The sequence below is a fragment of the Haematobia irritans genome, chromosome 2 (assembly GCF_050003625.1).
Source record: "Haematobia irritans isolate KBUSLIRL chromosome 2, ASM5000362v1, whole genome shotgun sequence".
Classification (NCBI taxonomy): domain Eukaryota; kingdom Metazoa; phylum Arthropoda; class Insecta; order Diptera; family Muscidae; genus Haematobia; species Haematobia irritans.
In genome coordinates this window covers 81,304,536-81,319,407 of record NC_134398.1, presented here as the reverse complement: position 1 = coordinate 81,319,407, position 14,872 = coordinate 81,304,536, and the positions used below count along the sequence as shown (strand labels likewise).

The 14,872-nt window shown below is 35.8% G+C and overlaps 2 protein-coding genes and 1 long non-coding RNA gene across 6 annotated transcripts in view; 1 reads left to right on the top strand and 2 right to left on the bottom strand.

Moving 5' to 3' along the window:
• Positions 1-14,872, bottom strand: part of LOC142225611 (uncharacterized) — a 318,712-nt gene that overhangs the window by 170,869 nt on the left and 132,971 nt on the right. The gene's annotated exons all lie outside the window — the stretch shown is intronic.
• Positions 1-14,872, bottom strand: part of Mondo (MLX interacting protein mondo) — an 83,621-nt gene that overhangs the window by 18,095 nt on the left and 50,654 nt on the right. The window lies entirely within an intron of this gene.
• Positions 5,965-14,872, top strand: part of Gr39a (Gustatory receptor 39a) — a 28,215-nt gene continuing 19,307 nt past the window's right edge. The window contains exon 1 of the mRNA XM_075295404.1: positions 5,965-6,850. Coding sequence (XP_075151519.1) covers positions 6,005-6,850 — 846 coding nt within the window. The 5' untranslated portion in view covers positions 5,965-6,004. The remainder of the gene's footprint in view (positions 6,851-14,872) is intronic.

The window sequence follows — 14,872 nt, the reverse complement described above, 5'->3', positions numbered from 1 at the left end:
TTTTCTTTGTAAATAAGGGACTTCAAATCAATTTTGAGTAGATTTTAAGTCTCATTTGAATGGGGTATAATTTAGCCTAAGTAGAGAAGAATATATAATTTAATTGTTTTTGGCATTTTTGTTTAGATAAAATAAACTATGAAATGAAATAATTTAGTAAAATTTTTCAATTACTTTGGAAATTACATTATCCTATTTGAATATGGTACCAAGTAGTAATAGTTGCCTTGCCCGATATATAGTCGTGGGTTCTAGCCCAGGTTCTAACGGCCTAACAATTGGTTAAAATAAGGTTGCTCTTCCGGCATTCCAATAGACTGGCAGACTAAGTAAACCTTTATAAAACATATATATAACCACTTTTGCAATTTAATAATTTCAAAATATTTTCGTAATTATTGCAAGGATGTGTTTAGGGAGCCAACGTGGTGCAATGGTTAGCATGCCCGCCTTGCATACACAAGGTCGTGGGTTCGATTCCTGCTTCGACCGAACACCAAATAGTTTTTCAGCGGTGGATTATCCCACCTCAGTAATGCTGGTGACATTTCCGAGGGTTTCAAAGCTTCTTTAAGTAGTTTCACTGCAATGTGGAACGCCGTTCGGACTCGGCTATAAAAAGGAGGTCCCTTGTCATTGAGCTTAACATGGAATCGGGCAGAACTCAGTGATAAGAGAGAAGTTCACCAATGTGGTATCACAATGGACTGAATAGTCTAAGTGAGCCTGATATATCGGGCTGCCACCTAACCTAAACCTAAACCTATGGATGTGTTTATGGAATATTAAAATGGCAACTTTTGTTATGATAGTTACTTTAATTTCAAATATAGATGGTGTATTCTTCTGACCGAACATGTGCATATAGTGACTCCGTTTTACGATGGTGACATCGAAATAAGTTTCTTCCATTCCCATACCAGTTTTAATGTTACAAAAAAATCCCACTATATAGGAAGAGGCTGCCCATTGTGACCAGAGCTGCCAATTTTGCCGATTTTTGACTCAACAAATAGCAATTGCTGATTCTCCAATTTTTGCCTCGAAAATGACGATATTAGCTCAAGTTCAAGTTCCCTTTGACCGGGATCCCTGGAAATTCGAAAAAAAAGCTTTCCTGGGAATGGAAAAAGTCCGGGAAAAACCTTAGATATGCTTTCTCATTAATGAATAAAAGTTTTTTTCCCCGAAATCGATTCAGATCTCTTTTTAACTCAAATTTGAATTAAGCTGCGTTAGTGCTTCGCTCGCAAGCCACCTTTCAACCCGTACTAACATATAATCACTTCAAACATGTTTAAAGAACAAAATGTTATTTTTGGACTGGGAACGCAAAAATGTTTGTTTTTTTCTACGAACGCCAACACAGGGTTGGCAAAATCTGGACATTTTTTAAACGAATATGTTCCCATTTCTACATAGTGTTGCAGAAATTATGCTATTCAAAACTTTTAGCTCAAATGAGAGTATAAGAGATTGAATTGAATTAAATTTGAATTGAACTAAAACTGCTGAAATCATATACACTCTACGGTAGTGATCAAGATGGAGTAACAGTGTGCATCAGTTCTAATCTAGATTTTCAGTTTCTAATGTTACTACATACTGATATATTTAATTTGGTGTATGATAACCGTGCTTGAGATACATCCTACATTTGAAAGTGGGAGTGGGAGTGGGCGGATCGGTCCAAATTTCTTATTATACTTTATTCGCATCCTCAGTGTACAAAATTTCAGAGCTCTAGGTAATTCCGTTGATTTAATGCGTCAAAAACCTGTCATTTCGCCCACTGTGCATTGGGACAAATTTGAATGAAATCAATAAATTTATGAGGGGTATATGGCCACATTTTGGAAAATCGGGCTCTACAAGGTATCAATATATAAGTTTTGCTTTGCTGTTTTTTTTTAAGCGTCCATTCTTATATAAAAAGTTTAAGACTTTGATGAAGATCGTATAAAATAATCCACCGAAATTCATAGTCAAAGTAGAATATAATATATGCTATACGGTTTCATTATGTGCTAGTTCTAGAGATCTTTCTCCAGTAAAACCTTGCAGCTCTCTATCTCCCAACTCTCACCGTTTCTTTCTTACTGGCTTTTTGGAATAAAATGCGATCTGCCCTAATGTACATCAAGTAATACCAATTATGGAAATTACTTTGTGTACATTGTTTCCCCAGTGTCAGACAATTTATTAATTGACGAAGAAGATATTGTTATCGCACGGCGTAGACCCAAGTAGAGGTGTGCGCGTGACACGAAATTTTCGTGACACGCGTGATTCACGCGCGAGTCACGTGATTCGTGAATGAAATTTTGACCAAATCACGTGAATGTGCGTGAATGGGACTGAACAAAAATGTGTCGTGCGTGATCGTGCGTGAACATCAAATTCTGTTCGTGAATGTGCGTGAGTAAATTTTTTTCAAAATCACGCTCACGACAAAATTCACGTTCACGAAAAAATTCACATTCACGAACAATTCACGCTCACGAAGAAATTCACTTTCACGAAGAAATTCACATTCACGAAAACTTCACACTCACGATGACATTCACGCTCACGAGAAAATTCACGCTCACGAAGAAACTCACATTCACGAAAAATTCACGCTCACGATGAAACTCACGTTCTTCTTGTGCAAAATGTTAAGCAAAGTGGGGTAAAACTCTGGCTTCTGGGGCCATATAAGTTCATATCGGGCGAAAGCTATATATGGGATCTATATCTAAATCTGAACCGATTTCAACCAAATTTGGCACGCATAGTTACAATGCTAATTCTACTCCCTATGCAAAATTTCAACTAAATCGGAGCAAAAAATTTGCCTCTGTGGGAAAATAAGTGTAAATCGGGCGAAAGCTATATATGGGAGCTATATCTAAATCTGAACCGATTTGGCTAATATTTGGCAAGTTTTTCGAGACTCATAAAATATTCGGATGTACGGAATTTGAGGAAGATCGGTTGATATACACGCCAATTATGACCAGATCGGTGAAAAATATATATGGCAGCTATATCTAAATCTGAACCGATTTTTTCCAAAATCAATAGGGATCGTCTTTGAGCCGAAACAGGACCCTATACCAAATTTTAGGACAATCGGACTAAAACTGCGAGCTGTACTTTGCACACAAAAATACACCAACAGACAGACAGACAGACGGACATCGCTAAATCGACTCAGAATTTAATTCTAAGACGATCGGTATACTAAACGATGGGTCTCAGACTTTTCCTTCTTGGCGTTACATACAAATGCACAAACTTATTATACCCTGTACCACAGTAGTGGTGAAGGGTATAATAATGATTGAACATTTTTACATTTTTAAATTGAAACAAGTAAGGAAAGTCTAAAGTCGGGCGGGGCCGACTATATTATACCCTGCACCACTTTATAGATCTAAATTTTCGATACCATATCACATCCGTCAAATGTGTTGGGGGCTATATATAAAGGTTTGTCCCAAATACATACATTTAAATATCACTCGATCTGGACCGAACTAGATAGACTTCTGCAAAATCTATAGACTCAAAATTTAAGTCGGCTAATGCACTAGGGTGGAACACAATGTTAGTAAAAAAATATGGGAAACATTTAAATCTGAAGCAATTTTAAGGAATCTTTGCAAAAGTTTATTTATGATTTATCGCTCGATATATATGTATTAGAAGTTTAGGAAAATTAGAGTCATTTTTACAACTTTTCGACTAAGCAGTGGCGATTTTACAAGGAAATTGTTGGTATTTTGACCATTTTTGTCGAAATCAGAAAAACATTTATATGGGAGCTATATCTAAATCTGAACCGATTTCAACCAAATTTGGCACGCAAAGCTCCAATGCCAATTCTACTCCCTGTGCAAAATTTCAACTAAATCGGAGGTAAAAATTGGCATCTGTGGTCATATGAGTGTAAATCGGGCGAAAGCTATATATGGGAGATTTATCTAAATCTGAACCGATTTCAACCAAATTTGGAACGCATAACTACAATGCTAATTATACTCCCTGTGCAAAATTTCAACTAAATCGGAGCAAAAAATTGGCCTCTGTGGTCATATGAGTGTAAATCGGGCGAAAGCTATATATGGGAGATATATCCAAATCTGAACCGATTTCACCCAAATTTGGCACGCATTGTTACAATGCTAATTCTACTCAATGTGCAAAATTTCAACTAAATGGGAGTTAAAAATTGGCCTCTGTGGTCATATGAGTGTAAATCGGGCGAAAGCTATATATGGGAGATATATCCAAATCTGAACCGATTTCAACCAAATTTGGCACGCATAGTTACAATGCTAATTCTACTCCCTGTGCAAAATTTCAACTCAATCGGAGTTAAATATTGGCTTCTGTGGGCAAATGAGTGTAAATCGGGCGAAAGCTATATATGGGAGCTATATCTAAATCTGAACCGATTTGGCTGATATTTTGCAAGTTTTTCGAGACCCATAAGATATTCGGATGTACGGAATTTGAGGAAGATCGGTTGATATACACGCCAATTATGACCAGATCGGTGAAAAATATATATGGCAGCTATATCTAAATCTGAACCGATTTTTTCCAAAATCAATAGGGATTGTCTTTGAGCCGAAACAGGACCCTATACCAAATTTTAGGACAATCGGACTAAAACTGCGAGCTGTACTTTGCACACAAAAATACATCAACAGACAGACAGACGGACAGACAGACAGACAGACAGACAGACAGACGGACATCGCTAAATCGACTCAGAATTTAATTCTAAGCCGATCCGTATACTAAAAGGTTGGTCTATGATTACTCCTTCTTGGCGTTACATACAAATGCACAAACTTATTATACCCTGTACCACAGTAGTGGTGAAGGGTATAAACATACTTCCAAATAAAAAATTAATAATTTTCGGAAATAATTGGTTTCATTGGTTCATTAAATTTTGGCTTAGATGTAAAAAAAATAATTCTATATAGTATAATTATAATGTATGTAATTATAATATAATAAAAAATAAAATAAGTAAACAATAACACTATAAATCATTGATTGCCTCAATTAAAAATTAATTAAGTTTTTCGGCCAAAATCAATCCAAATTTTAATTGAATTTATATTTTGATTTGATTAAAATGTTAATTGTATCTGTTAATTTTTTAATTGAGTACGTTTTCAACTTCAGATTTTTAATTAGAAATATTTTGGCGAATTTGTGTGGGTAGCTCATTTGTATCACGAGCGAGAGTGAGTAAGTTTTTAAGTTCGTACTCATTCGTGAATTAAATTTTTTCGTTTGTTTTGTAAGTATAATAGTCGTGAACGTGCGTGAGTTGCATTTTACATCGTGAGCGTGCGTGAATAGTTTTTTTATGAATCGTGAGTGTGTGGAAGTACGTTTCATTGTTCGTGAACGTGCGTGAGTAGTTTTTTTTCGAATCGTGAGTGTGCGTGAATAAGTTTGTTGTTCGTGAACGTGCGTGAGTTGATATATCCCGTCGTGAGCGTGCGGTAGTCACTATTCTGCAATCGTGAGTGTTTATCTTTGCAGGATTTTGGTTCGTGAACGTGAGTGAGCGTGAATCAATAAAAACCTTCGTGTGTGAATGTTACGAATTCATTCGTGAGCGTGCGTGAGTGTGAGCAATTCCAAAACGGGCGTGCGTGATCGTGCGTGAATGTTACGAATTCATTCGTGAGCGTGCGTGAGTGTGAGCAATTCAAAAACGGGCGTGCGTGATCGTGCGTGAATGTTACGAATTCATTCGTGAGCGTGCGTGAGTGTGAGCAATTCTAAAACAGGCGTGCGTGATTGTGCGTGAATGACATTTTGAATTTGTGAGCGTGCGTGAGCGTGCGTGAAAACTCCCTCACGCGCACACCTCTAGACCCAAGTATATTAGTGATTGGCTATTAGATGTAGTGTGCGTAATGACCACAAGTCGTGAAATATGACGGACGATATCGAAATATATTTGAAATTTCTCAAATATTCTGGTCTGATGGCAGTACATTTTGAGGACAGTGAGAACTGTTTCTATATTAAAGGCAATTTCCTATATTATCTCCATAATGCTGTAATACAAATTCTTATTCTTGGATCCTGTGTCATGTTATTATACACTGAACATGCGTACTTTATTGGAGACTTCAATGACACCTCGAATTATTACATATATCTCACCTTACAGGCGTCATTTGCTCTGCACAGTACATTAAGAATTTGGCTGATTTCGAATCAGCACAGTCATTTCAGAATACTGGATTTTTGCAGAAAATGGAATTCGGGGCACATGGTCCAAACACTGACATTTCCTACGTATATAAAGATTCGTTTGTCTATATTGATAGCTGTGATTGGGTTATACTTAGTGAATTCAGCAAACGTATTCCTCCAAGTCCATGGTCAATTCGCCAGTAGAATTTTCTATATAGGCTTTGCCATGACCATTTATTGCTGTCTGATGAGCACTGTGATTTTATTCATATATACCGCCGTTGTTCTAACAGTCTCCAATATAATGAAATCGATTTCAATTTCGTGTGAAAAACTTTTCTTAGCCTGTAAGAATGGAATGGGAGATACTGAAATAAAACAAGTCGAGACAATTATGCTGTTATATGGTGAGGTCTCCTACGTAACTTCCGAGGATGTGAACACTGTCTATGGCATTTCCATATTGATGTGTACGATAATGGTGCTAATGGAAACAATATGGGATGTTTTTGTACTTGCAATATCAAATCCTGGATCAAATCGTCTTTCCGAATTGCAAACATTAATATGGATGTTGCCAATGTGTACAATTTTGGTAATAGGGCTTCTATGTAACAATCTAAATGAGGAGGTAAGTGAATTTACACGGAAAAAAATATGCCCTCAATAATGATCAAACGTTATTCGAAGTGTGATTAATTAATTTGGAGAGACTTCCATTACTATTTTAAATTCTTTTACTTGAAATGTATTTGATATCTGAACCACTTAATATAAATGTAACGGAACTCAGAACAAGGTGTTGCATTGAAAATAGAATGCCTGATTTTCTTTATCTTTATTGTTTCTCATGAACTAGAATATTCAATTGTCAGCTAATCTAAGCGCTAACATTCTACAGAACAACGAACAATTTCATACATGATGTCCAACTGTTTTAATGTTTGAATGTCTAAGGCGGAAGAAGTACACTCGTACAAGTAACAAGGAAATATTGGGATTCTTAGGTTATGTTAGGTAGTGGCAGCCCGATATTTCAGGCTCATTTAGACTATTCAGTCCATTGTAAGACCACAGTGGTGAACTTCTCTCTTATCACTGAGTTCTGTCCGACTTTATGTTAAGCTCAATGACAAGGCACCTCATTTTTATAGTCGAGTCCGAACGGCGTTCCACATTGCAGTGAAACCACTTCAAGAAGCTTTGAAACTTAAATGTTACCAGCATTACTGAGGTGATAAAACCCACCGCAGAAAAACTTTTTGGTGTTTGGTCGAAACTGGATTTGAACCCACGACCCTGTGTATGCAAGGCGCGCATGGTAACAATTGCACCACGGTGGCTCCCATGGGACTCATTAACATTCACCCGACTCAGTTCACATGACACATTATTCTCGTCGTGATGCTCGAAAGTTCTTGTTACGAACAAAAATTCGTCAGCGAGAATGGTGTAAGAGTCGTTAAATTTATGGACATGATTAGAATAGTTTGTGTGATAAAACGCCGACCTGCACCACTTTGTAGATCCAAATTTTCGATACCATATCACATCCGTCAAATGTGTTGGGGGCTATATATAAAGGTTTGTCCCAAATACATACATTTAAATATCACTCGATCTGGACAGAATTTGATAGACTTCTACAAAATCTACAGACTCAAAATTTAAGTCGGCTAATGCACTAGGGTGGAACACAATGTTAGTAAAAAAATATGGGAAACATTTAAATCTGAAGCAGTTTTAAGGAAACTTCTCAAAAGTTTATTTATGATTTATCGATCGATATACATGTATTAGAAGTTTAGGAAAATTAGGAAAATTGGAGTCATTTTTACAACTTTTCGACTAAACAGTGGCGATTTTACAAGGAAAATGTTGGTATTTTGACCATTTTTGTCGAAATCAGAAAAACATATATATGGGAGCTATATCTAAATCTGAACCGATTTCAACCAAATTTGTCACGCAAAGCTACAATGCTAATTCTACTCTCTGTGCAAAATTTTAACTAAATCGGAGCAAAAAATTGGCCTCTGTGGTCATATGAGTGTAAATCGGGCGAAAGCTATATATGGGAGCTATATCTAAATCTGAACCGATTTCAACCAAATTTGGCACGCATAGCTACAATGCTAATTCTACTCCCTGTGCAAAATTTAAACTAAATCGGAGTTAAAAATTAGCCTCTGTGGTCATATGAGTGTAAATCGGGCGAAAGCTATATATGGGAGATATATCTAAATCTGAACCGATTTCAACCAAATTTGGCACGCATAGCCGCAATGCTAATTCTACTCCCTGTGCAAAATTTCAACTAAATCGGAGCTAAAGATTGGCCTCTGTGGTCATATGAGTGTAAATCGGGCGAAAGCTATATATGGGAGATATATCTAAATCTGAACCGATTTCAACCAAATTTGGCACGCATAGCCACAATGCTAATTCTACTCCATGTGCAAAATTTCAACTAAATTGGAGCTAAAGATTGGCCTCTGTGGTCATCTGAGTGTAAATCGGGCGAACGATATATATGGGAGCTATATCTAAATCTGAACCGATTTCAATAAAATTTTGCACACTTGACTACACTGCTAATTCTACTCCCTGTACAAAATTTCAACCTAATTGGGGTAAAACTCTGGCTTCTGGGACCGTATTAGTGCATATCGGGCGAAAGATATATACGGGAGCTATATCTCAATCTGAACCGATTTCAATGAAATTTGGCACACTTGACTATAGTACTAATTGTTCTTTTTGTGCAAAATTTTAAGCCAATTAGGGTAAAACTCTGGCTTCTGGGGCCATATAAGTCCATATCGGGCGAAATATATATGGGAGCTATATCTAAATCTGAACCGATTTCTTCCAAAATCAATAGGGATCTATTCTGAGCCAAAACACATACTTGTGCCAAATTTTAAGTCGATTGGACTTAAACTGCGACCTAGACTTTGATTACAAAATGTGTTCACGGACAGACGGACATGGCTATATCGACTCAGGAGCCCACCCTGACCATTTTTTGCCAAAGACACCATGTGTCTATCTCGTCTCCTTCTGGGTGTTGCAAACATATGCACTAACTTATAATACCCTGTTCCACAGTGTGGAGCAGGCTATAAAAAACGTACTTCTTTACACGTTCGTAAAGCGGAGTCAGATACAGTGAAAACAAGTATATACGGCCGCAAGTTCGGCCAGGCCGAATCTTATGTACCCACCACCATGGATTGCGTAGAAACTTATACGAAAGACTGTCATCCACAATCGAATTACTTAGGTTGTGGTATCTTAAAACTTCTTATTCCTGCATGGTTGTTGGATACCATATACTAACATCACGTACCAAATTTCAACCGAATGGGAAGAATTTTGCTCTTCCAAGGGGCTCTGGAGGTCAAATCTGGGGACCGGTTTATTTGGGGCCTATATATAATTATGGACCGATATCGACCAATTTTTGCATGGGAGTTTGAGGCCATATATTAACACCACGTACCAAATTTCAACTGAATCAGATGAATTTTGGTCTTCCAAGAGGTTCCGGAGGTCAAATCTGGTGATCGGTTTATATGGGGGCTATATATAATTATGAACCGATGTGGACCAATTTTTGCATGGTTGTTAGATACCATATACTAACATCACGTACCAAATTTCAGCCGGATCGGATGAAATTTGCTTCTCTTAGAGGCCTCGCAAGCCAAATCGGGGGATCGGTTTATATAGGGGCTATATATAATTATGAACCGATGTGGACCAATTTTTGCATGGTTGTTCGAGACCATATACTAACACCATGTACCAAACTTCAGCCGGATCGGATGAAATTTGCTTCTCTTAGAGGCCTCGCAAGCCAAATCGGGGGATATGTTTATATGGGGGCTATATATAATTATGGACCGATGTGGACCAATTTTTGCATGGTTGTTAGAGACCATATACTGACACCATGTACCAAATTTCCGCCGGATCGGATGAAATTTGCTTCTCTTAGGGGCCTCGCAAGCCAAATCGGGGGATCGGTTTATATGGGGGCTATATATAATTATGGACCGATGTAGACCAATTTTTGCATGGTTGTTAGAGACCATATACTAACACCATGTACCGAATTTCAGCCGGATCGGATGAAACTTGCTTCTCTTAGGGGCCTCGCAAGCCAAATCGGGGGATCGGTTTATATGGGGGCTATATATAATTATGGACCGATGTGTACCAATTTTTGCATGGTTGTTAGAGACCATATACTAACACCATATACCAAATTTCAGCCGGATCGGATGAAATTTGCTTCTCTTAGAGGCCTCGCAAGCCAAATTTTGGGGTCCGTTTATATGGGGGCTATACGTAAAAGTGGACCGATATGGCCCATTTGCAATACCATCCGACCTACATCAATAACAACTACTTGTGCCAAGTTTCAAGTCGATAGCTTGTTTCGTTCGGAAGTTAGCGTGATTTCAACAGACGGACGGACGGACGGACGGACGGACATGCTCAGATCGACTCAGAATTTCACCACGACCCAGAATATATATACTTTATGGGGTCTTAGAGCAATATTTCGATGTGTTACAAACGGAATGACAAAGTTAATATACCCCCCATCCTATGGTGGTGGGTATAAAAAGTGTTCGTGTGGCCACGTACGTGGTGAACAAATTTCAAAGCAACTCTCGTACGTGAATGGTACTAAAACAAACATGTCACGGGTAAGAAATAGAGAGAGAGTGAAAAATAAAAATGGTTCTTGAATGTGCGTGAATAAAATTTCCGCAAAATCACGTTTACAAATAATAAAAAAAAACAAAAAGATACAAGATATGATCTGTAATCTAACGATATATTCCAAACAGTGGAATATGTTGGTAAATTTAGAAAAATTGAACACAGATAAAAATAAGTTTGAGAACCAATAACTTTTGTTGGAAAACCAATAAATAAATTGTTAATTCTCCTGCAACAAACTAATTTGTACTTTTAATAACCATTATTACAAAAAAGTTGTTAGCATTCGTTACCATCAGAAGGCAACAAATAATTTGTGTTCTCAATAACATAATTTGTAAGTAATTTGTTGAGCATCCAACAGTACAAAATATTTGTTGTTGAACGTTACGTTTAATCCTCAACAAATATTTTTGAATTTGAACGAAAAAATTTGTATGTGGTTTGTTCAACGACCTGTAACATTTATTGGTGCACAATAATTGCAAAATTGCCGGAACAATTTTGGAGATATTTTGTTAAGTACACACAGAGAAGGAATATGACCAAAATGTTATTTTTGGACGGGGAACCTGTAACATTTTTGGGTCGAAAATCCTATACTCAGTTTTATAAATGTATGACGATTTTAAATTTGAGTAGTCCAGGGTCTAGCAAGCATTTTGACAACTTTTTGCCCAGTGTTATATATTCTAGTTAACTAGAATTGTAATAACTCTAATCCCGATATTAATTCGAGTTTTATTAATTATCTCATACAACAAACACATTTAACCAAATTGAAAAATATAAATTTTTCACAGACATTTATAAATGCTTTTCTGTATTCTCTGATGAGTGAGCTCTTTGCTTGCTATTATACACGTGCATATGCTCATCTTCATTTTGTTCTAACGGTGTTCTTCGCATACTTCTTTTAGCATTCGTACATATTCTCAGCGATGTGCGCGTAACCAGTCTTGTATATTTGTTTTTGTTTTCATATCGAGAGTAGTCAACTAATTTCCCAACAAAACAATTTGTTGAAAATTCAGAATATTTCTATTATTTCCTCTGTCAAGCATCTACAAACACATTTCAACAACAAATGTCTCATATTCAATAGACAAATTTGTTGAGCATCAGCAGATTTTACATACAAATAAAGTTGTTAATATTTATTTGCAATTATTTTTTGTGTGAAACTGGTCGTGTAGCGAAGGATTAAAAATGTACATATTTGAACAGGAACATTGAACGAATTTTCTTATTTGGGAATTCACACCGAAAATTACATTCACAAGGCATGTATATTCATGCATATTCCACGATGAATAAACCACAAGAATCCCTCTTCTCCAAAAAGAAAGTCTTTAAAAGTTTGCATGAATTAAAACCTGAACATGAATCGAGAACGACAACTAATTTGATGGACCATCAGTAAATACTACAGATTTCCTAACCCTGATGCTGCAGTGGACTACATAAAAGATACAAAATATAAAAAAATATCAGTTTTAATGAGAACAATAGACCCGGGAGTATGGAATGATATTTTTTTCAATACGGGTGAAGGAAAAAGCATAAAACATAAAACATTGTCGTGAGGCCAAAGATTTCATGTCCTTAAAATACAAATGCGAATTTTGCTTAGGATGGAAGACGCATTTCTCTGTTATAAAGTTTTTTCCTTGCCCAAAAGTTGATGAACTTTTCAATGAAGTCGTCTTGTCCTTATTAATAAATTATTCCACTTCAAAATGAAAGAAATTTTTTTTTGACTAATGGCCTGTTCCTGTATATCGAACGAAAGCTTTCTTTCGTATTCCAAACGAAAGAAAATTGATTTTTGTTCTTTTATTTCGAAAGGCAAGTCACTTCATATTTTGTTGTCGAGTAATAAACGAACATATACAATAAGTGTCAAGAAAAAAGTAAAAGCATTGTTAACATTTGAATGAATTCTCAGTCCAAAAATTTAAAAATACTCATTTTTAATAATCAATGTATTCTCATACAAACGAATCGAACTTTCAAAAATAGAAAAACCCAAATTCATTCGAATTCGAGTGACTGACTTTCTTTCGAACTGGTTTTCGTTCGATATACAGGAACAGGGCATAAGGTCAACTTGACATTATTAATTCAGAAATATTCTTCAGAATTAATGAAATTGTCTTTAAATTTGTTGACTTTTTGCATCTTGAATACAACGCAAAAATTCGTTCAAAATTAGAACATGTTTTTCAAAACTTTATTTTAACGACTTTTTTCCTTGAAACATGACTTGTCTTCAAGTAGAAACTATACTTGAAGACAAGTCTGAATTTGAAATGTTATGCTGTCTTTAACACATTTTTAAATAACTTTGATAGCACATGAAAGCAAAAGTTAGAAAAACGAATAAATTAAAATTTGTTTCCTAGAAACAAGTACACAAAACTCAAATTTAAAAGAGAATTGTGTCTTAAAAGTATCCTTACTCCAATTCTCCGCTTCTTTGGCTCGGAATCAATACCAAAATCGTTAGTGTAAAACCAAAATCTTTGGAACAGGGCATGTTTTTTTCAGTGTATCCAATACTAAGAGATGTTAGATTTCCAGCAAATAAAATCGGAGCCTAAGAAAGCAACGAAAATGTTCTTTTTGAATCCAGAAGTGGTGCAAAATTGAGTTAGAAGCAATGAATTTTACATGGGTTTGTCATAGGGCGGAAGTCATCTATTTAGGCATCCGCTGCATAATTTTCGATTTTTTAGATGTGATGCTATTTTAGTATTTCGGATTTCATTTAAAAAATTAGGGAAAAACGTTCAAAAATAAATTTTTATTTCGACTTCTATCTCAAATATTTTATCGCAAATTCAAAGTTTGCCAAAACTATTTCGGTGCAAATTTCAAATATAATTTGGAAATTTCTATTATTTTATTTTGTGTTTATGTACAGTCAAATTCCGAAAATTTGGATTTTATTGGTACAATTGTGTAAAATAAATGATTTTTTTTATATCACCTCAAAATAACTTCTTATCAGGTGGAAATTAAGTCCATTTCTAGAAGAGCATTTTTGGATGTACTTTCAAAGCAATGATTCCGAATGAACTTCAATTTTTGTTGTGAGCACTTCCAACTTTTTTTTTGCTGCGTATCAGTTCAATTTTTCCATTTAAAGTTTATGTGGTTTAGATAAAATAGCCAATTTAGAATGTTTTGATTGCGATTATCGGACCATGGGGGGATAATTAGCTAAAGTTTTCTTACCAAATATCTATAGTAATTATTAATCTCAATCAGTAAAATATTAATGCCCTGTTCCTGTATATCGAACGAAACCCCATTCGAAAGAAAGGCAGTCACTCGAATTCGAATGAACTTCGTTTATTGCTCGACAACAAAATATGAAGTGATTTGCCTTTCGAAATAGGGGAACAAAACACAATTTTCTTTCGTTTGGAATACGAAAGAAAGCTTTCGTTCGATATACAAAAAATCTATTCAGTGTTACAATATTTTCTGGTCTATTAAAATATAAATTATGGCTATTGGTATGATGAACACAACACTCCCGCACTTAGTAAATTTTCCTAATCATTCCCCCCACCAAATCAATGATATAAATAAATGAAGCTACCACAACCAATTTGTTAATTAATTAGTATCGTTGTTTATTGACCAGTCTAGATATTTTCTTCGTTATTCATGTTCTATATTATTGGTAGCACGGAATATGTTTGGTGATTTAGATTTGAAACCATTCTTGTGGACTTTAAATACTTTGGGCCTAGTCTGTGGTCAGTACGATAATAATGGGTGCAGAGAGGGTTACTTCCACAGAACTAGAAATGATAAATTTCGTTTAGTGGCCATAGTGTCCTTTGCTCAAACACTATGCGGATCTCTACTAATCTATTGGCTAATTTACCGGGACGATTTTAAC